This window comes from Mus caroli, unplaced genomic scaffold (genome assembly GCF_978045245.1).
Source record: "Mus caroli unplaced genomic scaffold, Mus_caroli_1 scaffold_3, whole genome shotgun sequence".
NCBI lineage: Eukaryota > Metazoa > Chordata > Mammalia > Rodentia > Muridae > Mus > Mus caroli.
This window is the reverse complement of record NW_028227258.1, coordinates 51,350,438-51,373,762: the sequence shown is the minus strand read 5'-3', so window position 1 is coordinate 51,373,762 and position 23,325 is coordinate 51,350,438. Positions and strand designations below refer to the sequence as shown.

The window sequence follows — 23,325 nt, the reverse complement described above, 5'->3', positions numbered from 1 at the left end:
ACTCTCTGTACATGGTCCAGCTGTGGGTCTCTGTGTTAGTTCCTATCTACTGCAAGGGGAAGCTTCTCTGCTGATGTCAGAGGGAGACACTGATCTGCAGGTACAACAGAAGGTTGTTAGGAGTTATTTTGTTGCTATGTTCCTTTGGCAGGACAAGTATTTCATTCCAATCCAATCTCAATGGAAGGAATTTTAAAGTGTTGAACTATAATTGATATTACCACTAATACACTGATTACCTAGTTGTGTATTTCAGTTGAGCCTTATTTAACTCCAAACTGACTCACAAATGACCAACATTTGATCTACAGGCTACATGTTTTCAAGGATAGATATGAATTTAGCCCAGAACAAAATTATAAACTTACTTAGAATTATGAATTTTTTTTGGTAACCTCACTGGGGAAGGGGAGGTGTTCTTGAGATGGGTGTTGTAGGTGACAGCATTGTGGCACAGTGTCTGAGTCTTAGGCATGCCTGATACTGTCACTGCTAGATTATTCTGAGGTACTTCAGACCTCAAAATTTAATGTCACTACTCCAGTGTGTATTTCTCACAGATTAGTTCTTTTAAAACCATGAGCCATATTTTTAACACATTAAAGAATGACTCAGTTTTTTTTTTTTTCTTTTTTTTTTTGAGACAGGGTTTCTCTGTGTAGCCCTGGCTGCTGGCTGTCCTGGAGCTCACTTTGTAGTCCAGGCTGGCCTCGAACTCAGAAATCTGCCTCCCTCTGTCCCCCGAGTGCTGGGATTAAAGGCGTGCGCCACCACGCCCAGCAGAGTGACTCAGTTTTGATAGTTAATTTCACTGTGAAACAATGTGCTAAACATTCCCAAGCAACATTCTCATTTCTAGGCGATGAAACTTCCTCATAAAACTAGAGGACTAAGTTCTTCCTCGCTCCTATTTATTTAGGCTAGCAACATGACTGCTGAAGAAACGGTGAATGTGAAAGAGGTTGAGATCATTAAGCTGATTTTGGACTTCTTGAATTCAAAGAAGCTTCACATTAGTATGCTGGCGCTGGAGAAGGAAAGTGGAGTCATAAATGGCCTATTTTCAGATGATATGCTTTTCCTGAGGTATGGTAACATCATTACTATGAGGCTTACAAGGAGCTCTTCCTAAGAAGAATATGGTAATATGCATAATATCTCATGAAATACTATAAGTATAATTAAAATTTTTTCATAGTGGAATATTTGCAACGCACAGTAATATATGTACAGAATGTCTTTAGTAGAAACGTGTTACAGGGTTACAGCCTTAAGTATGGTGTCAGTTTAAAAAGTACGCAAGAAATCCAAGGCACTGGGAAGATAAAACATTTCTAAAATATACACAAGGAGTGTATAGAAGTGAATTCCATAAAATAGAGCATTTATTATAAAATATATTAATTATTAAAAGTAAAGAAAATTCACCACTACATAGAAACAATTGTGATTCTTGCATTTATATATATTGCATTTTTTATTTTAATTATATATATGTGTGTGTGTTTTGTATATGCCTGGTACCTGTGGAAGCCAGAAGAGGGTCCCAGATGCCCTGAAACTAGAGTTAGAGATGATTGTGAGCGGTCACGTGGGTGCTAGGGGTTGAATTCAGGTCCTCTGGGGGAACAGCCAGTGCTTTTAGCCATTGAACCATCTCTCCAGCTCCTTTTGTGTATATTTTAAAATAGCAAATTTTTTCCAGACATTGTAGTATATGCCTTTAATAACCAGCATTTGGATGGCAGAGGCAGGCAGAATTCCAGGCCAACCAGAACAACATATACAAAGTGGTTCTGTCACACATACACACACACATAAAAAAGTAATTTTGTTTCACAGGAATTCTCTGTGGTTACAAATACCTTAAAACTTTTCAATTTAGTCTCTTTCTTGTTTATTTGTCTGTTTGTTTTTTCAAGACTGGGTTTTGCTGTGTATCTCTGACTGTCCTGGAACTCACTCTGTAGACCAGGCTGGCCTCGAACTCAGAAATTCGCTTGCCTCTGCCTCCCAAGTGCTGGGATTAAAGGCGTGTGCCACCACTGCCCAGCGTATCCTTTCTCCATTTTCAAGATTAAAACATCTCTTTATAAAACTACTATGACATATATTGTGATTGGTTATTATTCTTTAAATTAAAATATTGGAAATCTTATGTTGATCCTTCTGCCCATCCATCCATTTTATAAATTTACTGTTATCATACACTCATAATTGAGAAATTGTTATTGTAAAAGAATACTACTAATGTTTGAAGAGTCAGAGACGATCATCTCATTATTTGCTTTTAATGTCTATTTTTGAATTGATGAGCATTCTAGATTTTTCTTTATCTAGGCAGCTAATCCTGGATGGCCAATGGGATGAAGTTCTTCAGTTCATTCAGCCTCTAGAATGTATGGAAAAATTTGACAAAAAAAGGTAGGATTTTATTTTAAAGTTTTACTGTTTTGTCATTGACAGAAACCTAGCAACAAAACAGAACAATCAATGCATGTAAAATGCAGCCTTCCTATGAAACAGTACCCATTGGATCCTGCTGTGTTAGAGCAGTCTAGTTACAGTTACAGTTCTTGGAAGTCTTTGCAAGTTCCATGAGCAGATCTACTCAGTCAGTAGTGTGTATGCAGACTTGTGCATATGAAGTAGTGAAGTGCATACTTCAGAGACATCTTTCTGCTGACTCTTGGCCTTTATTGTTCACTGAGCAGTCAATTGTAATTTGTGTCCTTATTCTCTTAGTGTAACCAATGTCCTTTCTCCATCCCTCCACTGGCTGCCTTTAAGTTTTATGCTTTATCATTGGTTTTTGGCAGTTTGATTATTGTCTTGGTTGAGTTTTCTTTGCTGTGAAGAGACATCATGACTGAGACAACTCTTATAAAGGACAACATTTGTGCTAGCTTACAGGTTCTGAGGTTCAGTCCATTATAATCATGGCAGGAAGCATGGCAGCATGCAGGCTAACGGGATGCTGGAGTTACTGAGAATTCTATATCTTCATCAAAAGGAAGCCTGGAGCAGACTGGCTCTTCTGCCCTAGGTGGAGCTTAAGCATCTGACCTCAAAGTCCACACCCACAGTGACACATTTACTCCAACAAGGCCCATACCTATGCTAGCAAGGACACACCTCCTACTAGTGTCACTCCCTATGGGCCAAGATTCAAACACATGAGTCTATGGGTCTATTCAAACCACTACAACTATGATATGCTTAAGTGTTTTTTAATTTCCTCACTTATTTGTTTGGGGGGGTAGCTATACGTTTACTCCTCCAATTTGAAATATCTTTGGCCATACATCTTCAAAAGTATACCTCTCAGTGTATTTTCCTTCTGGGATATCATATAAAATTGAATTTGTCCACAGCACTGAGGACTTCAGTTGTTTAGTTTTTTGTTTGTGGTTCTAGGGCTTGAACATAGGGGCTGGCGCGTGCTTATTAACAAACGCTCTTGAATAAGCCACATCTGCAAGCCCCTCCTCCCTTCTTTTCTCTTGAGACGGTCTCATTAGTCTCAGATTGGCCTCAAGCTTGATACTAGACCATGACCTTGAACTTCTGATCCTTCTACCTCCACCTCTGGGATACTTGGATGTATGTAGGTGTGTACCAGCAGACATAGTTAATAAAGTGTTGCTGTTTGTGCATGCTGAGGACACACTGCATCAGCTGAGCTTCCAATCCTAATACCCCCAACCTGAAAACTGTTCAGAGACAGTGTCGTGCTCTACAGAATTGACTGGACTTGGAATCTTCTATATTCCACATACTGAGATTACAATATTTGCCACCACACCTTAATCTTTTTTAAAGCACATTTCCTTTATGTTTGTATGGATTATTTTTTGTTGAATCTTCACTGAACTTTCTCTTAGCTACATAATAAGCATGAGATTTTAAATTTCAGATAGCATACATTTCAATTTCAATTTCTTATTAGGCACGATGGTATATACTAGTCATCCTGGTGTTTAGAAGGCAGAGGTAGGAAGATCATGAGTTTGAGTTTCCTGTGCTTAATAAAGAATTTCATATCAGCCTGTGCTATACATCGTGCCTAACTCAAAAGTTTTTGTCTTTTTAATTTTTCTCTGAGATATCTTTTCTTGCTGTTGTTGGGTTTTGTGTGTGTGTGTGTGTCCTGCTCCCAAGATAGGGTTTCTCTGTGTAGTCCTGACTGTCCTGGAACTCACTCTATATAGACCAGAAGGCTGGCCTTGAACTCAGAGATCTGCCTGCCTCTGCCTTCTGAGTGTTGGGAATAAAGGTGTGTGCCACCACTGCTCAGCCTCAGAGATATTTGTATCTGCTCATTTCCTGTGGTATTTTTCTGTAAGTTTTTGAACTTAAATAGTTGCTTATTTGCTAGTGTATTGTTTCTAAGTTTTTCTGGCGATACCAAGTTCAGATTTTAATAATCATCTTTTTTTCCTAACTTTAATTCACTTTTAAAAAGTACTCATTTTTATATAAAGTTTTCTTCTACCCCTATAGATTTCCTCCAGCCCAAATGCTAGGGACAGAAACCTGTGCGCTGCACATGCTAGGCAAGTACAGCCGTACAACTGAGCTGTATTCCTAGGTTGTAAATTTATCTTTGAGGCTATGCTGTCAGTCATCGTCCTTTGAAAGTGTTGGCTTTTTTTTTTTTTTTTTGGTTTTTCAAGACAGGGTTTCTCTGTATAGCCCTGGCTGTCCTGGAACTCACTTTGTAGACCAGGCTGGCTTTGAACTCAGAAATCCGCCTGCCTCTGCCTTCCAAGTGCTGGTATTAAAGGCGTGCACCACCACTGCCTGGCAAAAGTGTTGGCTTTTAAAACATTTATTTTTATTATTTTAAATTATGTCTATATGTGGATATGTCTGTGTGGGGGTATGTGCATGTGTTTGAGGCAGCCGTGAGCTGCCCTATGTGGTCCTGGGAGCTGAACTTGGGCCTTCTGCTAGAGCAGCAGGGTTGATTTTTATTTAAGCAAGTAGTTAACTTGTGTAGTCCAAAATACAAATTTTGCTTTTTCTCTGGTAGATTGTAGTGAAATTTCTTCTTTTTTTTTTTTCCTCCCCACCATTTTTCTGTTGTTTTCTCAGTGTCCCTTGGCATTTCTTTTTTGTCTTAACCATTTTGGGAATAGTTGTAAGTTCGGGCACTTGAATTTATACAGTGCATTTGAATGCATCCCTCATCTCTTACCATGGTTCCTTTTTTCTTTTTCCTTTGTTGTTTTGTTTTGTTTTGTTTCTTCACTCGTTTTCTGTCTGATCTAGCAGTATCAAACTAGGGTGGTAGAAACTTTTTTCCTAAAGATTTATTTTTATTTTCCATTATGCTCATGCATGTGTGTCTGTGTGGGCATATGTGCATATGAGGCCAGAAAAGGGTTGGATCTTCAGGTGTGGTAGCAAGCACCTTTATCTGTGGCCCAATTTGACCATTTTTAAAACAAAATGGCTGGCGTGGTGCTCTGGCCCAGTGATGGATGGACTGTGTGCCCGGCATGCGCAGAGCCCTGGGTTTGGTCTGCAGCCCTGCAGACTTGGGCTCCGGAAGCCTCTCTAGGCTGTGCCTTGTTCTCATTCTTGCCGTGTAGCTCAGGCTGGCTCATGGGTGCCCTTATGCAGCCTCCCGAGTCTGGATTTATAGATGTACGCTTCCATGCCTGGTAGCATTCAGTTTTTAATTGTTTTAATGTCTCCTCTTTGACAGGTTTCGTTATATTATCCTGAAGCAGAAGTTTCTAGAAGCTCTGTGTGTTAACAATGCAATGTCTGCAGAAGATGAGCCCCAGCATGTAAGATTTTTATTCCTGAAGGTTTGCGCCCTAGTCTTGTTTTCAGCTATTTTATTTACTAAATCAGAAGATTATTATCATGAGTTTTTCTTTTCTTTTTTTTAAAAAGATTTACTCATTTATTATATGTGAGTACACTGTAGCTGTCTTCAGACACTCCAGAAGAGGGCATCAGAGCTCATTACAGATGGTTGTGAGTCACCATGTGGTTGCTGGGATTTGAACTCAGGACCTCTGGAAGAGCAGTCAGTGCTCTTAATTGCTGAGCCATCTCTCCAGCCCTATTAGGGGTTTTTCAAGGGTTTGTGAGCTATGATGAGGCAAGATCTGTAGTTTTGCAGACATAGTACTTTTAATCTGTAATCTTTCTAAACCTATTCTCTGATTAAACCAAAGTGCTATGTGAATAACCCAGAGGTATATATTCTCCTTTAAGGTAAGTTAAACCAGGGCCTGTTAAACTTTTTCCTCTTTTGACTCTGTTTTATCCTAGAAAAATTTTTATGGCTCTGGATTTATTGGTATTCAAATAAAGGATTTACCATACTGTTTATTAGCAATGAAATCAAATTTACATGCTAATGAGATAGATATGTATATTTACCTAATATTTATGTATTTTCATTTATTTGTATATGTATATATGCAAGGTTTACGTCCCCCCTCGTGTGTGTGTGTGTGTGTGTGTGTGTGTGTGTACATGGATGGAGTCCAGTGTGTCCTTATAGGCTGTCCTCCTTAGTTACTATCTGCCTTGTTTCTTTGAGACAAGGTCTGGGAAGGATTGCTGATTTATTCATTTATTTATTTATTTATTTATTTTTAGCAAGGCTGGCAGCCAGCAAGCCCCAGTGATCCTGTGTCCACCTACTTAATGCTGGGGTTATAGGCATGCTTGGTTTTTACATGGGTGCTAGAATCTTGCTCTTCTCATAAGCAGAGCAAATGTTCCTAACATTTGAATCCTTTCTCTGGCCTCAGTCTCTATATATTTATTGGAATTAAAAAAAATAGTATGTGTGTATGATTTGTATATATGTGTTAGAGAGAGAGAGAGAATAAATGTATGCATGCTATACATATGGTATATGTATAGAGGTCAGAGGACATCTTGGGTGTCTCACTTTTTAGCTTGTTGAGACAAAGTTTCTGTGTTGTTTGTTTCTTTATATGCCACACTAGTTGGTCTGTGAGCTTCCTGAGATTCTCCTGTGGCCACTTCCCATCTTTCTATACCAGCCCTAGAATTATGAACATGTTGCAAACCTTTAGTGTGTTCTAGCTCTTCAGTGGGTTCTAGGGGTTCGAGCCCAGTTTATTGTATTGCACAGCAAGTACTTTACCTACTCAGTCATCTCTCATGTCACTCTCTTCTCTTTTAAAGAAAGGGTTTCTGAGTTTGGTTCCTAACATCTACATGATGGCTCATGACCATCTGTAACTCTGGTTCCAGGTAATTCAGCACCATCTTCGGCCTCCCAGGGCACTGGGTACACATAAGGTCACATATATGTATGCAGGCAAAGCACTCCTGTACATAAACGAAGGAAAAGGGGGGAAGAAAAGACAGGGTCCGTGTAGCCTGGGTTGGCTTTGAGCTGGCTTAGAACAGGATGATATTGAGCTTCTGTAACACCTGCCTGCCTCTGCCTCTGCCTCCTGATGCTTGCTCATTGTTATATAAAGGAGTAAATATTGGCTAAATATTTTATATTACAGGATATAGCAAATCTTTAGCTCAATGTTGGATCAAGTTTTAAATTTTTATCACTTATTTATTTTATGGGGGATCCATCACACACTTCATGGTAAAAGTACATGGAGGATGGCACAAAGCTTGCAGGAGTTGGTTCTCTCCTTCTGCCATCTAGGTCCCAGGGATCAAACTGAGGTCTTCAGAGTTGGTGGCAGGCAACTCTTTCTCTCAGCTGTCTTGCCAGCCCTTGGTCAATATTTTTATTTTGTAATCGTTAATGATGACAATACATTGCATAAATACATAATACAAAATGGCAGAAGTATGCTTAGAGTGATTTTAGAAATCATTGGAAATTTTGTTTTAATCTCAAAACAGAATTAATCAAAAGTTTTAAAATGAAACTCAAGCAAGTAACTCAAACATAAACGTTGAATTGAAATTTTTGAAGCAGAGTTGAGGTTTTTAAAATCTAAAATACATTTTAACCACCAAGAATTAAAACAGTGGTTTTCTACATTTATTTGTTTATTTGTGCGTTCTCTCTCTCTCTCTCTCTCTCTCTCTCACACACACACACACACACACACACACACATACACACACACGTGCCATTCACAAGTGTAGAGATCAGAGGACAATTTGAGTCAGTTCTTGCCTTCAGCACGTGGATCCTGGGAATTAAACTCAATATTGTCAGGTTTGGCAGCACATACCTTACCCACTGAGCTCCACCCACAACAGATGAATTATGGGGAATTCAGAGCATAGCAAAACCAACAGATAATATTTTTTTCCCATGATGAAGAAATTTTTACTAGATGATGTCACGAGTAGAAAAAACAGTGGAACAAGTTTTATTTAAAACTAAACTTGTTATTTTGAGTTTGTCACTAATTCATTCAGTCTGTATTTCCAGCTAGGCCCATATACTTAAATTCTATCAGCTCTGTCCAGACTTGTGACACTGGGACATGATATTGTCATCTACAGTGCTTACACTCAAGAACCACACGACTGAGTTGGAAGAAAAACACCTTAATGTTTACATTTTTGGATTGGGCCACATTCATAGCTAACCTGGGGCACATACTACTCCCAGGCCACAGGTTGTCATGCAGTCTGGGTTATCTGACAGTATTTAGTATACACATTGTTGTCAGTCATCTCAGCTAAGCTTCTTTCTGCTCTTTCTACTGTTTTTGTAATATAGATGCTCCCTGTTGTGAGCTTTGCATTTTATCCCTTTATCTCTTAGAATTTATTCTAAGAGAAGTTGAGACTAAGAAAATGGCTCTTTTGCATTTGAGCTAAACTAAATAATCGAGTTTTTAAAACAAACTATTGTCATCCTTCAGCTTTAACTTTCATTGATCTGTGCATGAACTCTAATCCCAGTATTCATAAGACAGGAAGAGCTTGAGTTCCAGAGCAGCCCGAGCTACAGAGAGACCCTGTATCTAACTATACTAACAAAATGAAAGTAAATTAAAGAACAAACATTTTCAAAGAATTTTAGTCTGAATTAGAATGCTTTTTTTTTTTTTTGGTAGGTAAAATTTAAATTTGGTAATTAGCTAATTTTTTCATTTTTAAGTTGTAAAAACATTACCAGTTAAAAATTATTACACTGTACAAATTATGTGTATGTTCTCTGGCACCAACATCTATCTTTTATGCTCTCAGCTTTCATGTTTCATTTTAAGGTGATCATTTGCCTTGCACCGCTTTATAGTCATCCTTTGTTTTTCAGTTGGAATTTACCATGCAAGAAGCGGTGCAGTGTCTGCATGCTCTGGAGGAGTACTGCCCTTCTAAAGACGACTACAGCAAGCTATGTCTGCTCCTCACCTTGCCTCGTTTGACCAATCACGCTGAATTTAAGGACTGGAATCCCAGCACTGCACGAGTTCACTGCTTTGAAGAGGTCTGTGTCATGGTTGCAGAGTTCATCCCTGCTGACAGGAAGCTAAGTGAGGCAGGTTTTAAAGCAAGTAACAATCGCTTATTCCAGCTCGTAATGAAGGGCCTACTCTATGAATGCTGCGTAGAATTTTGTCAGAGTAAAGCAACTGGTGAAGAAATTACAGAAAGCGAAGTCCTTCTTGGCATCGACCTGTTATGTGGCAACGGTTGTGATGACTTAGATCTAAGTTTATTGTCTTGGCTTCAGAATCTCCCTTCTTCAGTCTTTTCTTGTGCATTTGAACAGAAAATGCTTAATATTCATGTTGACAAACTTCTGAAGCCTACAAAAGCTGCATATGCTGACCTGTTGACTCCTCTTATCAGCAAACTGTCTCCCTACCCTTCATCTCCAATGAGAAGACCTCAGTCAGCTGATGCCTATATGACTCGCTCTCTCAATCCTGCTTTGGATGGCCTCACATGTGGGTTAACCAGTCATGATAAGAGGATCTCAGATCTTGGGAACAAAACTTCTCCAATGTCACACTCCTTTGCTAACTTCCACTATCCAGGGGTACAGAACCTCAGCAGAAGTCTCATGCTTGAGAATACAGAGTGTCATAGCATCTATGAAGAATCTCCTGAGCGGTAAGCATTTACTCCTAAAAATTAGGATGGCATCACTGCCAAGAAATCTGTAGCGTGTGCGTGCAAATGATCTTAGTGTTCAGCACTTTGTAGTTTTAAGAGTTTAAGTTTATTTTCAAAGTTAGCTTATAAAGTAATGGGTTTAATAGTGACGTACATTTTTATACATATGTGTTGTTATTACATTATTCTGATTTGTCTCCTTCACTGTGCTCCCCCATGCTCCTGTCAACTTCTGACTGTATCTCCTCCTTCCCTCAATGTTTTTATGCACATGTGTTCCATTTTCCTTTTTTCTTCCTTTCCTTAAGATACCTTTCTTCCCTGTCATAATCCCCTTTCTACTGTGATGACCTATACACACACCATAGACATAAATATAATTCTAAGTATAGGTCCTCCATAGGGAAATGTAGCGTTTGCCTTTCTGAGTTTGTCTTACTTCTTTTTTCGTCAAGACAAGGTTCCTCTGTATAGTCTTGGATGTTCTGGAGCTAACTCTGTAGACCAGGCTGACTTTGAACTCTCAAAGACCAACCTGCTTCTGCCTTCCAAGTGATAGGATTAAAGGCATGCACCACCACTGCCCAGCAAGTCTGGTTTATTTCATTTGACAATCATTTCTAGGAGTATCAATTTTCCTGTGGATGTCATGATTTCAATCCCATTGTATACTCTGACTTGCCAGGCAAGATGTGCCCACTGGTACACTAATGGCAAGACTATTTGGGGGACAAGCAACTGCTTTCAGACTAGATTCTGAGTCCCTCTCCATTGGAGGGAATGTATGCCTGGTACTGAGCCTAAGGCTGGAGAGGTTATAGGCCCTAGTGGAGAACATCTAATCAAAGTGCCTTCTAAATAATTGTATTTATACTCACAGAACAGTGCTGTTCTTAGCCTGGGTCAGAAAAGTTTCTTTTAGCAGAGGTCGAAAGTTAATGTAGAGGCTCACACATGGGCAAAGTACTGAGAATAAATGTTTGTCAAATGCTGAGTCCTAAATGGAACATCAGTACCTGCTTCAAAGCCCAGAAACACCACCAAAGGTGTGTGGGGGTTGTTGAGTGCCAGAAGATAGAGAGGAGTGCCCTGAAACACTGTTTTCTGGAAGTGGCATGACCATCCCAGTCACCAGCTCACAGCAGTCATGACCAGCTGTACAAAAACAACCAAGATGTGGGAGTAAAAGGGGGACAGTCGAGGATAAGCAAGTTATCAAGAGAGGGAAGGGAGAAGGAAGGGGATGGGGCAAGAATGATCACAAGCAGTCTGTATTTTTACATTATCAGTAGGAAAACACAAATGATCAGAAGCATATATTATAATGTACAAGAATAAATAAGATGGCCATAAAGCTCCACTGTGGGTATGTCCTACATTTTCTGTATCCGTTTGTTGTTGGTCATCCAGGTTTGTTCATTTTCTCTCTGTTGTGAATTGCACAGCTGTTTAGAAACATGGCTGTGCAAGTGGCTCTACAGTGTATTGACCTGCAGCTTTTGGGGACATACTCAGAGTAATATGGCTGGGTCATACAGTAGTTCTATTTTTAGGTTTTTGAGAAACCTCCATCTTGATTTCCATGGAGGCTGTACAAGTTCCCAGTGAGTATGGGTTCTTCTTTCTCCACATCCTTGCCAGCTTTAGTTATCGTATATTCTTCTATTGATAACTGGCTGTGAGGTGGAACTTCAAAGCAGTTTTAATTTTTATTTCCCTAATGACTAAGGTCATCGAACATTTTGCATAATACTTATTGGCTTTTTGTATTTCTCATTTTGAGAATCATCTGTTCAGTCATTAGCTCATTTATTGATTTGGTGAGTTTTTCTCTTTGGTGTTCAGTTTTTTTAGCTCTTAGTCTATGCTAAGTATTGTTTTATTTTATTTTTGTTTTTTTTTGAGACAGGGTTTCTCTGTGTAGCCTTGGCTGTCCTGGAACTCACTTTGTAGACCAGGCTGGCCTCGAACTCAGAAATCCTCCTGCCTCTGCCTCCCGAGTGCTGGGATCAAAGGTGTGCGCCACCACCGCCTGGCTACTAAGTATTGTTTGATGTATGGTTGGCAGAGCTTTTCCCAGGCAGTATGCTCTGCAGAAACCTTTTACTTTCATGTAATATCATTCTTGCAGTTCTTGGGATTATTTTCTGTGCTTTTGGAGTCCTCTCAGAAAGTCTCTGCTTCTGTGTATGGTTCAGTGTAGGCAAGGTTATCATAGTTGTTAGTAACTCACAGCAGTCTGAGAATGTGTGCATCTTCCACATGCATACATACCTAGGTAGTCAGAAGGACAAGCTCCTAAGTGGAGGGTGCCTTTGGGACAGTGGCAGTCTAACTTTATCTTCCTGATCCCCATATCCTTATATACTCTTCCAGGAGAGGTGAGTACTTTATAACTAAATTCTTTAAAGTGGAACGTCATTTAACTAATATAGTTGTCTCCATGGTGTTTTGTAGCAATAGGTAGTAAATCTGAAAATGTTTGGTATTCATCATCAGATAACGTTTTCCTTTTTTCCTTCCTTCATTTACTATTTATTTGTTTATTTGTTTGTGTATTTATTTATTTGAGACAAGGTATGTAGCATTGGCTGGCCTGGAGCTCACTGTGTGAAGCAGGCTGCCCTTAAACTCATAGCCTGCCTCTGCCCCGTAAGTGCTGGGATTAGGGGTGTGCATCACCACACCTGGGTTACTGTTAACATTTTTGAGATTTATGAAAAGCAGAAATTGTTAGTGTTTTAAAAGAATATTAGGACCAACTTGATAAAAAGAAAACCCTATTGCTTATGCCATTAAAAAGATCATTTATTAAAAGCGTGGGAAGACCGGGTGTGGTGGCACACGTCTTTAATCCCAGTACTTGGGAGGCAGAGGCAGACGGATTTCTGAGTTCGAGGCCAGCCTGGTCTACAAAGTGAGTTCCAGGACAGCCAGGGCTATACAGAGAAACCCTGTCTTGAAAAACAAAAACAAAACAAACAAAACAAAAAAAAGTGGGAAGATAGGCCACTTTAGGTATACACTATAGATAGGTATACATCTTATACATCTTTAATCCCAGCACTTGGGAGGCAGAGGCAGGTGGACCTCTTGAATTCAAGGCCAACCTGGTCTACATAGTGAGTTTCAGGATAGCCAGGGCTATATAGAGAAAGACTATCTCAAAAAATTTTTAAAAAAATTAAAATAATTGAGTAATTAAAAAAAGTAGAAAGATATGATTTACTTTTAATTTCAGTATATATAAGTCAAATAAAGTCTCTTAATAAAATTTAAAGTCTTAAAACTCTGTAGAAACATATGAGAGGGAAAAAAATAAGTATTTGAATAACAAAATCGTAATTCATATTGCATAAAGAGACCATGAGTATTAAATCTCCCAGCCTATTCAGTTTGTAGATGATTCTGGGCCACAAGAATGGAAATGAATTTCCTGAAAACACAGATTTAGACTAGAGACCCTGCTTCCTGAGTAAATGTATGTTCTACCTGGGCATGGCAGTATACACCTGCAGCTGCACTGTGTGGGGCTGAGGATCCAGGCAGTTCACACCTGCAGCTGCAGTGTGGGGGGCTGAGGATCCCTGCAGTACACACCTGCAGCTGCAGTGTGAGGGGGCTGAGGCTCTCTTTAGCTCAGGAGTTTGATGGCACCTGTTGCAAAAGCAAACACCTTCTCTCTAAGCATGTTCTATATTTTGAATCTACTTTCTATAGTTAAAGAAAAGAATAAAGACGTTTATTTTTTTAAAATAATTAATAAGCACTAAATCCTCAATATTCTTTTTTAATGCAAGAAGAATTCTTCTAAATGTATTTTTTCACTCACGTCTGTTTTTTTCTGCTTTTTGGAAGAAGTGATACACCTGTTGAGGCCCAGCAGCCTGTGAGCAGTGAACCCATGTGCCAGGGGTCAGGGTTAGAAAAAGAGCCTGCAAATGGAGCACAGAACCCAGTTCCAGCTAAGCAAGAAAAAAACGAGGTAATATTTATTGGATGCCATGTGCTTCAAAGTTATACTCTTTGTAAAAATTAATAGAATTGGATAAAATTTAAAAGATTTTTAATATTTTGAAGTAGTACAAAGATTTTAGATATTCTTATTGGATTATTTTCTAGCTTCTCCCCAAGAATTTATAGTATGTTTAGCTGTCATCAAGTATTTTTTAACTTTTAAGTAGAGGAATTTATAAAAATAATCTGCAGTGCCACATATTGGCATTGCATGACTTAAATAATTGACTTTGCATTAAATGTGGCTAATTTTCATTTTAAAGGCATGTACTGTATAATAAACAAATTTTATAATATAGAGCAATACTTTTATCTAAACCCTAAGACTCCATTTTTATGTTTCTGACAGGAAATAGATTATAAATTTTCGACTTGAAGAGGTGTTACATGTGATTTTTTTCCTTTTTTTAAAAAAAGTAATTATTTGTGTATTTGTGTGTGTGTGTATTTGTGTGTGTGTGTGTGTGTGTGAGATGCATGCAAGTGCACATGCCGCAGTGCAAATGTGTAGGTCAGAGGGGAATCTGTGGGAGACAGTTCTCTCCAGAATCAAGCTCAGCTTGTCAGGCTTATATGGGAGCTACCTTTATCCTCTTGTCTATCTCTCCAGCCCCTAAACAATTGTTTCAGTGAATGAATGGTAAATAATGAGACTGAAGAGGAATTTAAAATTAGCTATTACTCATGAAAGCACATTTTAGCCCAGTTTTTGGGCAAATATGTTTCTATCTATAGAAACCTATTATATGCTCAGTATTAAATATGTTTAATAAGGTTAATATTTTCGCTAAATAGTAATACAGTCTTTAAAAAGGTATCTAATTTAAGTAATGCCAAATTTATCATTATCTACATGTATATTCCCTCATTATTACTGTCAGTTTGCATGTTTACGTTGAGCTAGTCGGGAATGGACAGTAACCAGTCACTTCAGTCCAGAGTAAAGCAAAGAGACCTGTCATCGGGGACGATTAAGATGTTGATGCTAGGTTATTTTTCATAGAGTAATGTGATTTTTAAATTGTTCTAATTGTAATTTTATTCAGCATTATGAAAAACCATAATTCAGTAATGGTCTTTTCAACAATATGTATTGTTTTTCTAATATTTTTAAGCTTCGAGATTCCACTGAACAATTTCAGGAGTATTACAGGCAAAGATTGCGCTACCAGCAGCATCTAGAACAGAAGGAGCAACAGCGGCAGATATACCAGCAGATGTTACTTGAAGGAGGCGTGAACCAAGAGGATGGTCCTGATCAGCAGCAGAATCTTACTGAACAATTCCTTAATAGGTCTGTTGTCTGTCTCTGTAAATAAGAGATTTGTTTAAAGCTGTCCGAAGTGCACAGTGAGGGCTAGGGCTGGAGAGGTGGCTCACCATTAAGATTACATGATGCTTCTTAGGGAAGATCCGGGTTCAGTTCCCACCACGCACATAGCGGTACGCAAAGCTCCTAACTACCTGCAACTCCTCTTTTGGCCTCTTTGAGCATCAAGTAAACACAGGGTGCACATATGTACATGTAGGAAAACATTCATGTGTATGAAATAAAGCTTTTAAAAACATGCAGTATCTGCTACTTTTCATGTAGTTTGGAATTTTCAAGATTTTAGAAATTTTTTGTAGTGTAAAATTACATACTGTCTTTCAGTTACAAACCTATTTTTGTCTTTCTACCCTGAGTAGCTACAGCTGCAGGGTGGTGGTTCAGCTCATGGCTGGAAGCTTGTGGGCTGTGGGTATCCCATTTTTACCCAAGGTAGATGAGGATATAGGAGAAATTACTCTGTTTCTTTTCTGTTTAAATTCTAACATTTTATGTGCTAGTGTTTTGTCTCTGTGCCTGTCTGTGTGCCAGAGCATGACTAGTGGTCACAGAGGCTGGAAGAAGCCATTGGATCCCCTGGGTCTGGAGTTACAGACACTTGTGAGATACCATATAGGTGCTGGGAATTGAACCCAGGCCTTCTGGAAGAGCAGCCAGTGAGGAGAGCCAACTCCTCTATGTTGTCTTCTGGCCTCCACAAACATGCTGAAGCATATGCACACACACCCTTAGTTATTAATTAGTAATTAATTAATTCTGCTTTTAAAAAAAAGGACAGGGTTTCTCTATAAAGTCCTGGCTATTTTGGAACTCACTCTGTAGACCAGGCTGTTCTTGAATTCACAGAGATCTGCCTGCTTCTACTCCCTGAGTGTTGGGACTAAAGGTGTGTGTGCCACCACCACCTAGCACGATCAAATTCTAAGTCCACAGGATATTAAGGTCTATATTGTGTGTACTTGTCCTGTGTGCACATGACTTGCACATCAATTTTTGTTATTCTCTTAATAATGCTGCACCAAAATTTTACATTCTTGATTGTGTGCTCAGTATTATACTTGGCACCAGTGATTGGGCGCTTAAAGGTCTATTCTGTCTAGCCTTCATCCTACCCTACTTCAAGAGACTGGGCTATAGAATGAGAACCAGTCTCAGAGAGAGAGAGAGAGAGGGAGAGGGGAGAGAGGAGAGAGGGAGGAGAGAGAGGGGAGGAGAGGAGAGAGAGGGAAGGGGAGGGGAAGAGAGGAAAGAGAGGGAGGGGGAAGGGGGAGGGGGAGGGGAGGGGAGGGGAGGGGAGAGCAGAGAGGAGAAAGACTCTAAAATGACAATCAGACTGATGTGAGCATTTTGGAGTCTCTTTACACTTAATGTCCAGATTTACTTAGGTCTTTTGGGTGGGGGCATATCACAGGATTAATGTTTCACAAAAAAATAATTTCAGAAATTCTTTCTAATTAAATTTGTACCTAATACATAGTTAATAAATATTGATTTTCTCCTAATTTTTGTTATACTTTTGTTTTGGCTTTTGAGTTGTCTCTGTGTACTTCAGGTTAGCCTCAGCCTTGCAAGTCCTGGCATGATGATAGGCATTTGTTAGTATGCCTGTCTTCTGTAAAAGACTTTAAAAACCAAATACACATACAATGGTTAGTAAAGGGAAGTGAAAAAGCACAATGAATTACCATACTTCAGTAATCATACCAATTGTGTTAGTCTTCTTTTATGTTGACTCTTGACTGGAGAGTGATCTTGGGTCAGTCTGGACTTAAGCAGTTTTTGATGGTCTCACTGTGCAGGTTAGGCTGGTCTTCTCCTGCCTTAGCACCCCTCACGATGGATTACAGATACACACCATCAAGGCATCTTAGATCTAAGAGAGCCTAGTACCATCTTCTTTGTGCCTTCCATAAGCCTGAGCTTCTGAGGAGTCAGGCTATGCAGATGGAAGGATTGTTTAGAGAGAAATATTGAGGGCACATTTTTAGTTCTCTCTCCAGTGCCCCATCAGAGTCTGGCAGATGATAGTTAAACGGTGAGTGAATGAATACAGAGCTGAGTAATAGGATACCTCTTGACATGTGTGGTCTGCGCTTATCATCCATGTCTTAACATGTTGACAGGATGTTTGTAGAGATAAATGAAATGAAGACAGCTTATTTTGTTAGAGGAAAATTTGATACCTTGATATTATTATTGACAATATTTGGAAATTATGATTTTTTTTAATTCAAAGCATCACATATGCTAAGCAACAACCACCAAACCTGTCTCCTTTACCGTGTGACACTGTGGGAAATTTGGATTATCTTTTTTAGTATCTTGGTTATGTCTTCAGTTGATGATGAGTGTTATTTTATTAAAAAATTTCCCCTCGATTATATATATTCACAAGTTTGACTTTTCAAGCTTTAGACATATCATGAATGTTTTAAAGTACATTTTTGAAAAAACACTTGTGTTGTTCACTTCTATAGGTCTATTCAGAAGCTTGGCGAATTAAATATTGGGATGGATAGTCTTGGTAATGAGGTGCCAGTACTCAACCAGCAATGCAGCGGGAGCAAAAACAATGGATCAAATAATTCCTCTATGACTAGTTTCAGTACACCACCCCAAGATTCCAGTCAGAGGTTAATACATGATACTGCCAATATTCACACAAGCACTCCTCGTAATCCTGGATCAACGAATCACATCCCTTTTCATGAAGAATCACCTTGTGGAAGCCAGAAGTAAGTACTTGACTATAAAACCTGAAATATTAACTTCTTACTGTAGTGATAGGAACATTGGAGCCTTACAGAATTGAGGGCTGCTCCCAATTTCTCTCTGACCTGCCTTCTTTTGTCTGTTTTCATCTCTTTATAGTCGTCTTTCCTGCCTGGTGTCTTTTTGCTCCCTCACCAGTGCCAGGGCAGTTGTGTCCTGAGGCTTACTGAGTCTTTAGTGTTAGACTTCATTTTGATTTTTATCCCTGTACCTTTGACATTCAACAGATAATTTCACAGACTTTTAAAGAACAAGAGGGTGTTTTTACAACACGTTAGAGTGATTATAGGAAGACAAATTTTGGCCACCGTGAAAAGCATTATAGCAGCTAAAGACTTTGCATATTCATGTTTTCACTAGTTAGAACATTTTTATCTTCCTGTCACTAGTAAACAGGGGTTAATTTATGCAGTGAGAAGTGTCAAGAGGTGTCTTCTTGCATCACCATAAAATACTTCTCTTGTGTGGTTAATTTAGAAATGTCTAATTTCCTTTTGAGACTTGTGTACTTGTAGGAATTCACCTTGTAATTAATGTCATATTCTACTTTTGTAACTAGGATACTGGATCCCAGGCTGTTGCACAAATGTCTATGAGTAGAGATAGGAGCTAAATCTTAAAGTTAAGCTTTATTCAGAGGGCCTGTGATCCAAGAAGACAGCAAGTTAATACCCTGACCTCCATATGCACAGCATTGCACACACCTATGCATGCACACACACAAATAAATGTAAAAAACAAAACTGTCTCAGTATTTTAAAAAGCATCCAGTGATTTGTTGTCTTCTTTCTCTCTGGGACATTTCTGACTCCAGCATCGTTCTTGCTTTTACTTACTGACTTTAAGCCATTTAAAAAACAAACAACAACAAAACAGGCCTAGAAAATTCTGGGACTTTCCTCATCTTCCTGGGGTGGTCTTTTCCTGTGTTGGATCCCTGTCTGTAGGATCTCATGTAGTTCTTTGAAAAGGGATATGTGCCGGGCGTGGTGGTGCACGCCTTTAATCCCAGCAGAAGCAGATGGATTTCTGAGTTCAAGGCCAGCCTGCTCTACAAAGTGAGTTCCAGGACAACCAGGGCTATACAGAGAAACCTTGTCTTGAAAAACCAAAAAAAGAAAAGAAAACAGAAAGAAAAGGGATATGTGTCAGAAGTAGTTTCTCAGACCCTGTATGTCTGCCGGTGTCTGCTGTGTTTCAGTGTCGGCATAGAGTTGGGATCATTTCTCAGTATTTAAAGTCCTGCGACATGATATTCCGGTTTCAGAGCTCTTATGAAGAAATCCAATGTCGTTTTGATACTTGATCCTTTGTGAAAGGCCTGTTGCTTTTTCTACTCTGAAATTTTTAGGTGGTTTTCTTTCCTGATGTTCTGTAATTTCATTCTGTTAGGTCCTCCATGGACCTCCTAAAACTAGAAACTTAAGTTTTAGCAGGTTAGAAAAAGGGTGTAGTTATTTCCTCACCTCTGGTCTCTATTGATCCCCCACCCCCGTGTGATGTTCCCATTTTCTAAAAATTTACTTTAAAAAAGCACTCCATTTTTTTTTCTGACCTGAAATCCTTGTGTCTATAAAGAGTGTAATTATGGTTTTAGATGTGGGGCTTTGTTCTATGAAGTGCTGCTCTTTCCTCACTTCCTTCGCTATCTCCCTTTTATGAGAAGTGCTTTTGCTTCTTTGTGTTTGGAAGCCTCTGGCTGTCTGTAATTCCTGAGGAGTTTTCTTAAGTAATTAGAAAATAGCTGCATGCGCTCACGACTTGTCTGTTCTTGGCCTTACAAAAAACAGATTAAATAAATACGCTGTTCTATGAAGTGATAACTGTCAGTTTCAGTTATTTTTTTCTCCAGATAATTTTCCTAAAGAGTAATTTCCAGACTTGTGCTTGGGGTAGAATTAATAGGCATTGTAGGCAGGACTGTGGGACAAGCCGAGGAAAGGTTCTCGATCCTTCCTGTACAATGTAGAGACTTGACCCTCTTTTCTTACCTTCTCTCTACATCTCTCCTTTGTATCACCAAATCCAGGGCCCTTAAGTGGCTCCATATAGTAGCTTTGAATGGAGATATTCAAGATTGTTTGCTAAGAGAAAAAAAAAAAGATTGAAAGGTTAAGTTAACTTAGTTTCTGTTTCCAGTTTCACAGTAAGCTTTATTTGAATGTCTATCCACAGCTCATCAGAACATTCTGTCATTAAGCCATCACCTGGAGATTCTTCAGGGAATCTATCAAGGTCAAAAGGGGAAGAGGTAATGTTTTTTGAGAAGTTTCTGTTTGTATATGTTACAAAGAAAAAAACATATTTTTTTTTGTGAGACAGGGTCTCACTGTGTGTGTAGCTCTGGTTGACATGGATCTGGCCTCAAAGCCCCAGAGATCAGCCTGCATCTGCCCCCAGCATTAAGATTAAAGGTGTGTGCCACTACCATCCTGCTGCAAAAATTCTTGCTTCAAAAAACTATAGAAATGGTCATTGTTGATCTCAAAATAGTTGGATAGAGCTCATGGACCTACATGTTAGAGTGATTATAGGAAGACAAATTTTGGCCACCGTGAAAAGCATTATAGCAGCTAAAGACTTTGCATATTCATGTTTTCACTAGTTAGAACATTTTTATCTTCCTGTCACTAGTAAACAGGGGTTAATTTATGCAGTGAGAAGTGTCAAGAGGTGTCTTCTTGCACCACCATAAGATATTTCTCAGGTGTGGTTAATTTAGAAATGTCTAATTTCCTTTTGAGACTTGTGTACTTGTAGGAATCAGCCTTATAATTTGCCTTCAAAAACACATTTTGGGATCAGTTGGGATGGCTGGGTCAGTGGGGACCAGTGCTCACCACCAAACCTGATAAACTGAGCGCAGCCCCCAGGACCCACATGGTAGAAATAGAGTACTGACTGCCAGATGTTGTCTTTTGACTTCCATGTGCATATGTGCACCTCCCCCCCACACACACAAATAGTTAAGTGAAAACACAGTTGTAGATATTCATATTAATGACCTAGGTGACCTTGACTTCTCAAGCTGAGACTACTACTCTCTGAACTTTATAGTAGCTTTGTTGAGATTATATTGGTATTTCTACTGGGCCTTTCATCTCAGTATGTTGTGTGCTCTGGAATCAGATATTTTTTTTTCTTAATAGAATATTCTATCTTGGTTTCTCCAGCTCAAAATGTAACCCCATAAATAAAGATATGTTTTCAGATGTCTGTAGAGGTCAAACAGGAAATAAATTAATAGTGTCCACCATTTTCATAAGTATTCAGGAATATTTGTCCCTTGTACAAAGAAATGGAAAGTACTGGTGTTTCCAGTTTCTTAAGAAAAGCTAGTATCTGCTGGGCGTGGTGGCGCACGCCTTTAATCCCAGCACTCTGGAGGCAGAGGCAGGCGGATTTCTGAGTTCGAGGCCAGCCTGGTCTACAGAGTGAGTTCCAGGACAGCCAGGGCTACACAGAGAAACCCTGTCTCAAAAAACCAAAGGGAAAAAAAAAAAAAAAAAAAAGAAAGAAAACCTAGTATCTGTATTTTTATATGCAGTCTCCTATTATGCAAATAACTACATTTTTTAAAAAAAATTAAAACATTGTAGTACAAGTAAAACCAACTTATGTTACTTGTGCTGTTAAAAAAAAATCTCTTAGTATTAGTGTTCAGAAGGGTAATTAATCAACCATCCATCCCTCTCCTTTCTCTCTTTTTTTTAAAGATTTATTTATTTTATGTATATGAGCACACTGTCAATCTCTTCAGACACACCATTTGATCCCATTACAGATGGTTGTGAGCCACCATGTGGTTGCTGGGAATTGAACTCAGGACCTTTGGAAGAGCAGTCAGTGCTCTTAACCACTGAGCCATCTCTCCAGCCCCCTCTCCTTTTTCTCTTACTTCCCCCATACTATTCATTTACATGTCTCTTTCCTCTACATGGATTTTAGAGCTCATATAAATAACAATTCAGTTAGATAAGAAAAATACATATTAAACATATATTGTATAAATACATATCTATACACATATATAGACACATCCGTTGCTTCCCTAAGGAGAGCCCATTGTTGGTATGCATAAAAGCTTGGGTAGTAAGAGTTCGTGAACTGGTCATTGTGATTCTCAAGTTCTTAGGCTGTGTCCAGAGCTGAAACGATTTGCATTTTTGCAAACCTGACATTGATCTTTCCCAAAGACAAGATTACATTAAGGCTGTCTGCCATGCTGTCTGTAGACCCCTGTTTGTCCAGGCAGTCCTGCTCAAGTTAGCAGTGCTGTTTTAAAGGACATTGAGCAAGAGCTCTGTGAGTCTTTGTATAGAATTGCTTCAACTCACTTCTCTGAGAGTGTGTGGACAGAGACTGACACTTTAAGTAAACATGAAACTCAAATATTTTTATTAAAATCACTTTCATAATTTTAAAAGGTCATTCTACAATTCAGTGTGAAATAATGAGATACTAATCGCCATAAGCTGTCTGATTTTAACTGTAAGTGTATCAAATTAATAATAGCCTTTTATATTTCTTCTTTTCTTCCCGAGAGAGCAGTCTGACTGTGTTGCCCGCTCTCATCTAGAACTATTTCTCCTGCCTCAGTTTCAACTAGCAGCCCATGAATTTCCTATTAAAACACAAATGAAGCTCTGTTGTTGTTGTTGTTGTTGTTAAAACTATGTATATGAGTTCCCCCTTGAAAGTTAAAGAAAGCTTAAGGTGGGAATATACATTCTGATGTCATAATTACTTTAATTTCAGTGTTTGCTTATGTGCATGGGTGGTTTGTTTGCATTTATATATGTGCACCATGTTGGTGCCAGGTGTCCACAGTGCCCAGTAGAGGAATTGGATTTATAAATGTGTGGTTGATTGGAATTGAACTGAGGTCCTCTGGGAAAGTAGCCAGTGCTCTTAACTGTTGTTTATGAGTGTTGTGCATTCAGTACAATCTTATGTCTGTGAGCCACCATGTGGTTGCTAGGAATTAAACTCAGGACCTCTACAAGAGCAGCCTGTGCCCTTAACTGCTGAGCCATCTCTCCACCACGCCCCACCCCCATCTTATATATTTTATCTGTAACATTCTTATATTCCAGTTAAATGATGCACAGCAAAAATAGTAAGACTCATTATAGGTTGAGAATATATATACA

At 38.9% G+C, this 23,325-nt stretch overlaps 1 protein-coding gene across 3 annotated transcripts in view; it reads left to right on the top strand.

Annotated features, from left to right (window-relative positions):
• Window positions 1-23,325, top strand: part of Wdr47 (WD repeat domain 47) — a 53,829-nt gene that overhangs the window by 17,657 nt on the left and 12,847 nt on the right. For 2 of the 3 annotated variants that reach the window (XM_021158957.2, XM_029475342.2), the window contains exons 2-9: window positions 920-1,086; window positions 2,341-2,424; window positions 5,714-5,798; window positions 9,248-10,050; window positions 13,912-14,038; window positions 15,186-15,364; window positions 17,878-18,135; window positions 20,348-20,423. In XM_021158957.2, coding sequence (XP_021014616.1) covers window positions 929-1,086; window positions 2,341-2,424; window positions 5,714-5,798; window positions 9,248-10,050; window positions 13,912-14,038; window positions 15,186-15,364; window positions 17,878-18,135; window positions 20,348-20,423 — 1,770 coding nt within the window. In that variant the 5' untranslated portion in view covers window positions 920-928. The remainder of the gene's footprint in view (window positions 1-919; window positions 1,087-2,340; window positions 2,425-5,713; window positions 5,799-9,247; window positions 10,051-13,911; window positions 14,039-15,185; window positions 15,365-17,877; window positions 18,136-20,347; window positions 20,424-23,325) is intronic. The other variant, XM_021158958.3, reaches the window with a different exon arrangement.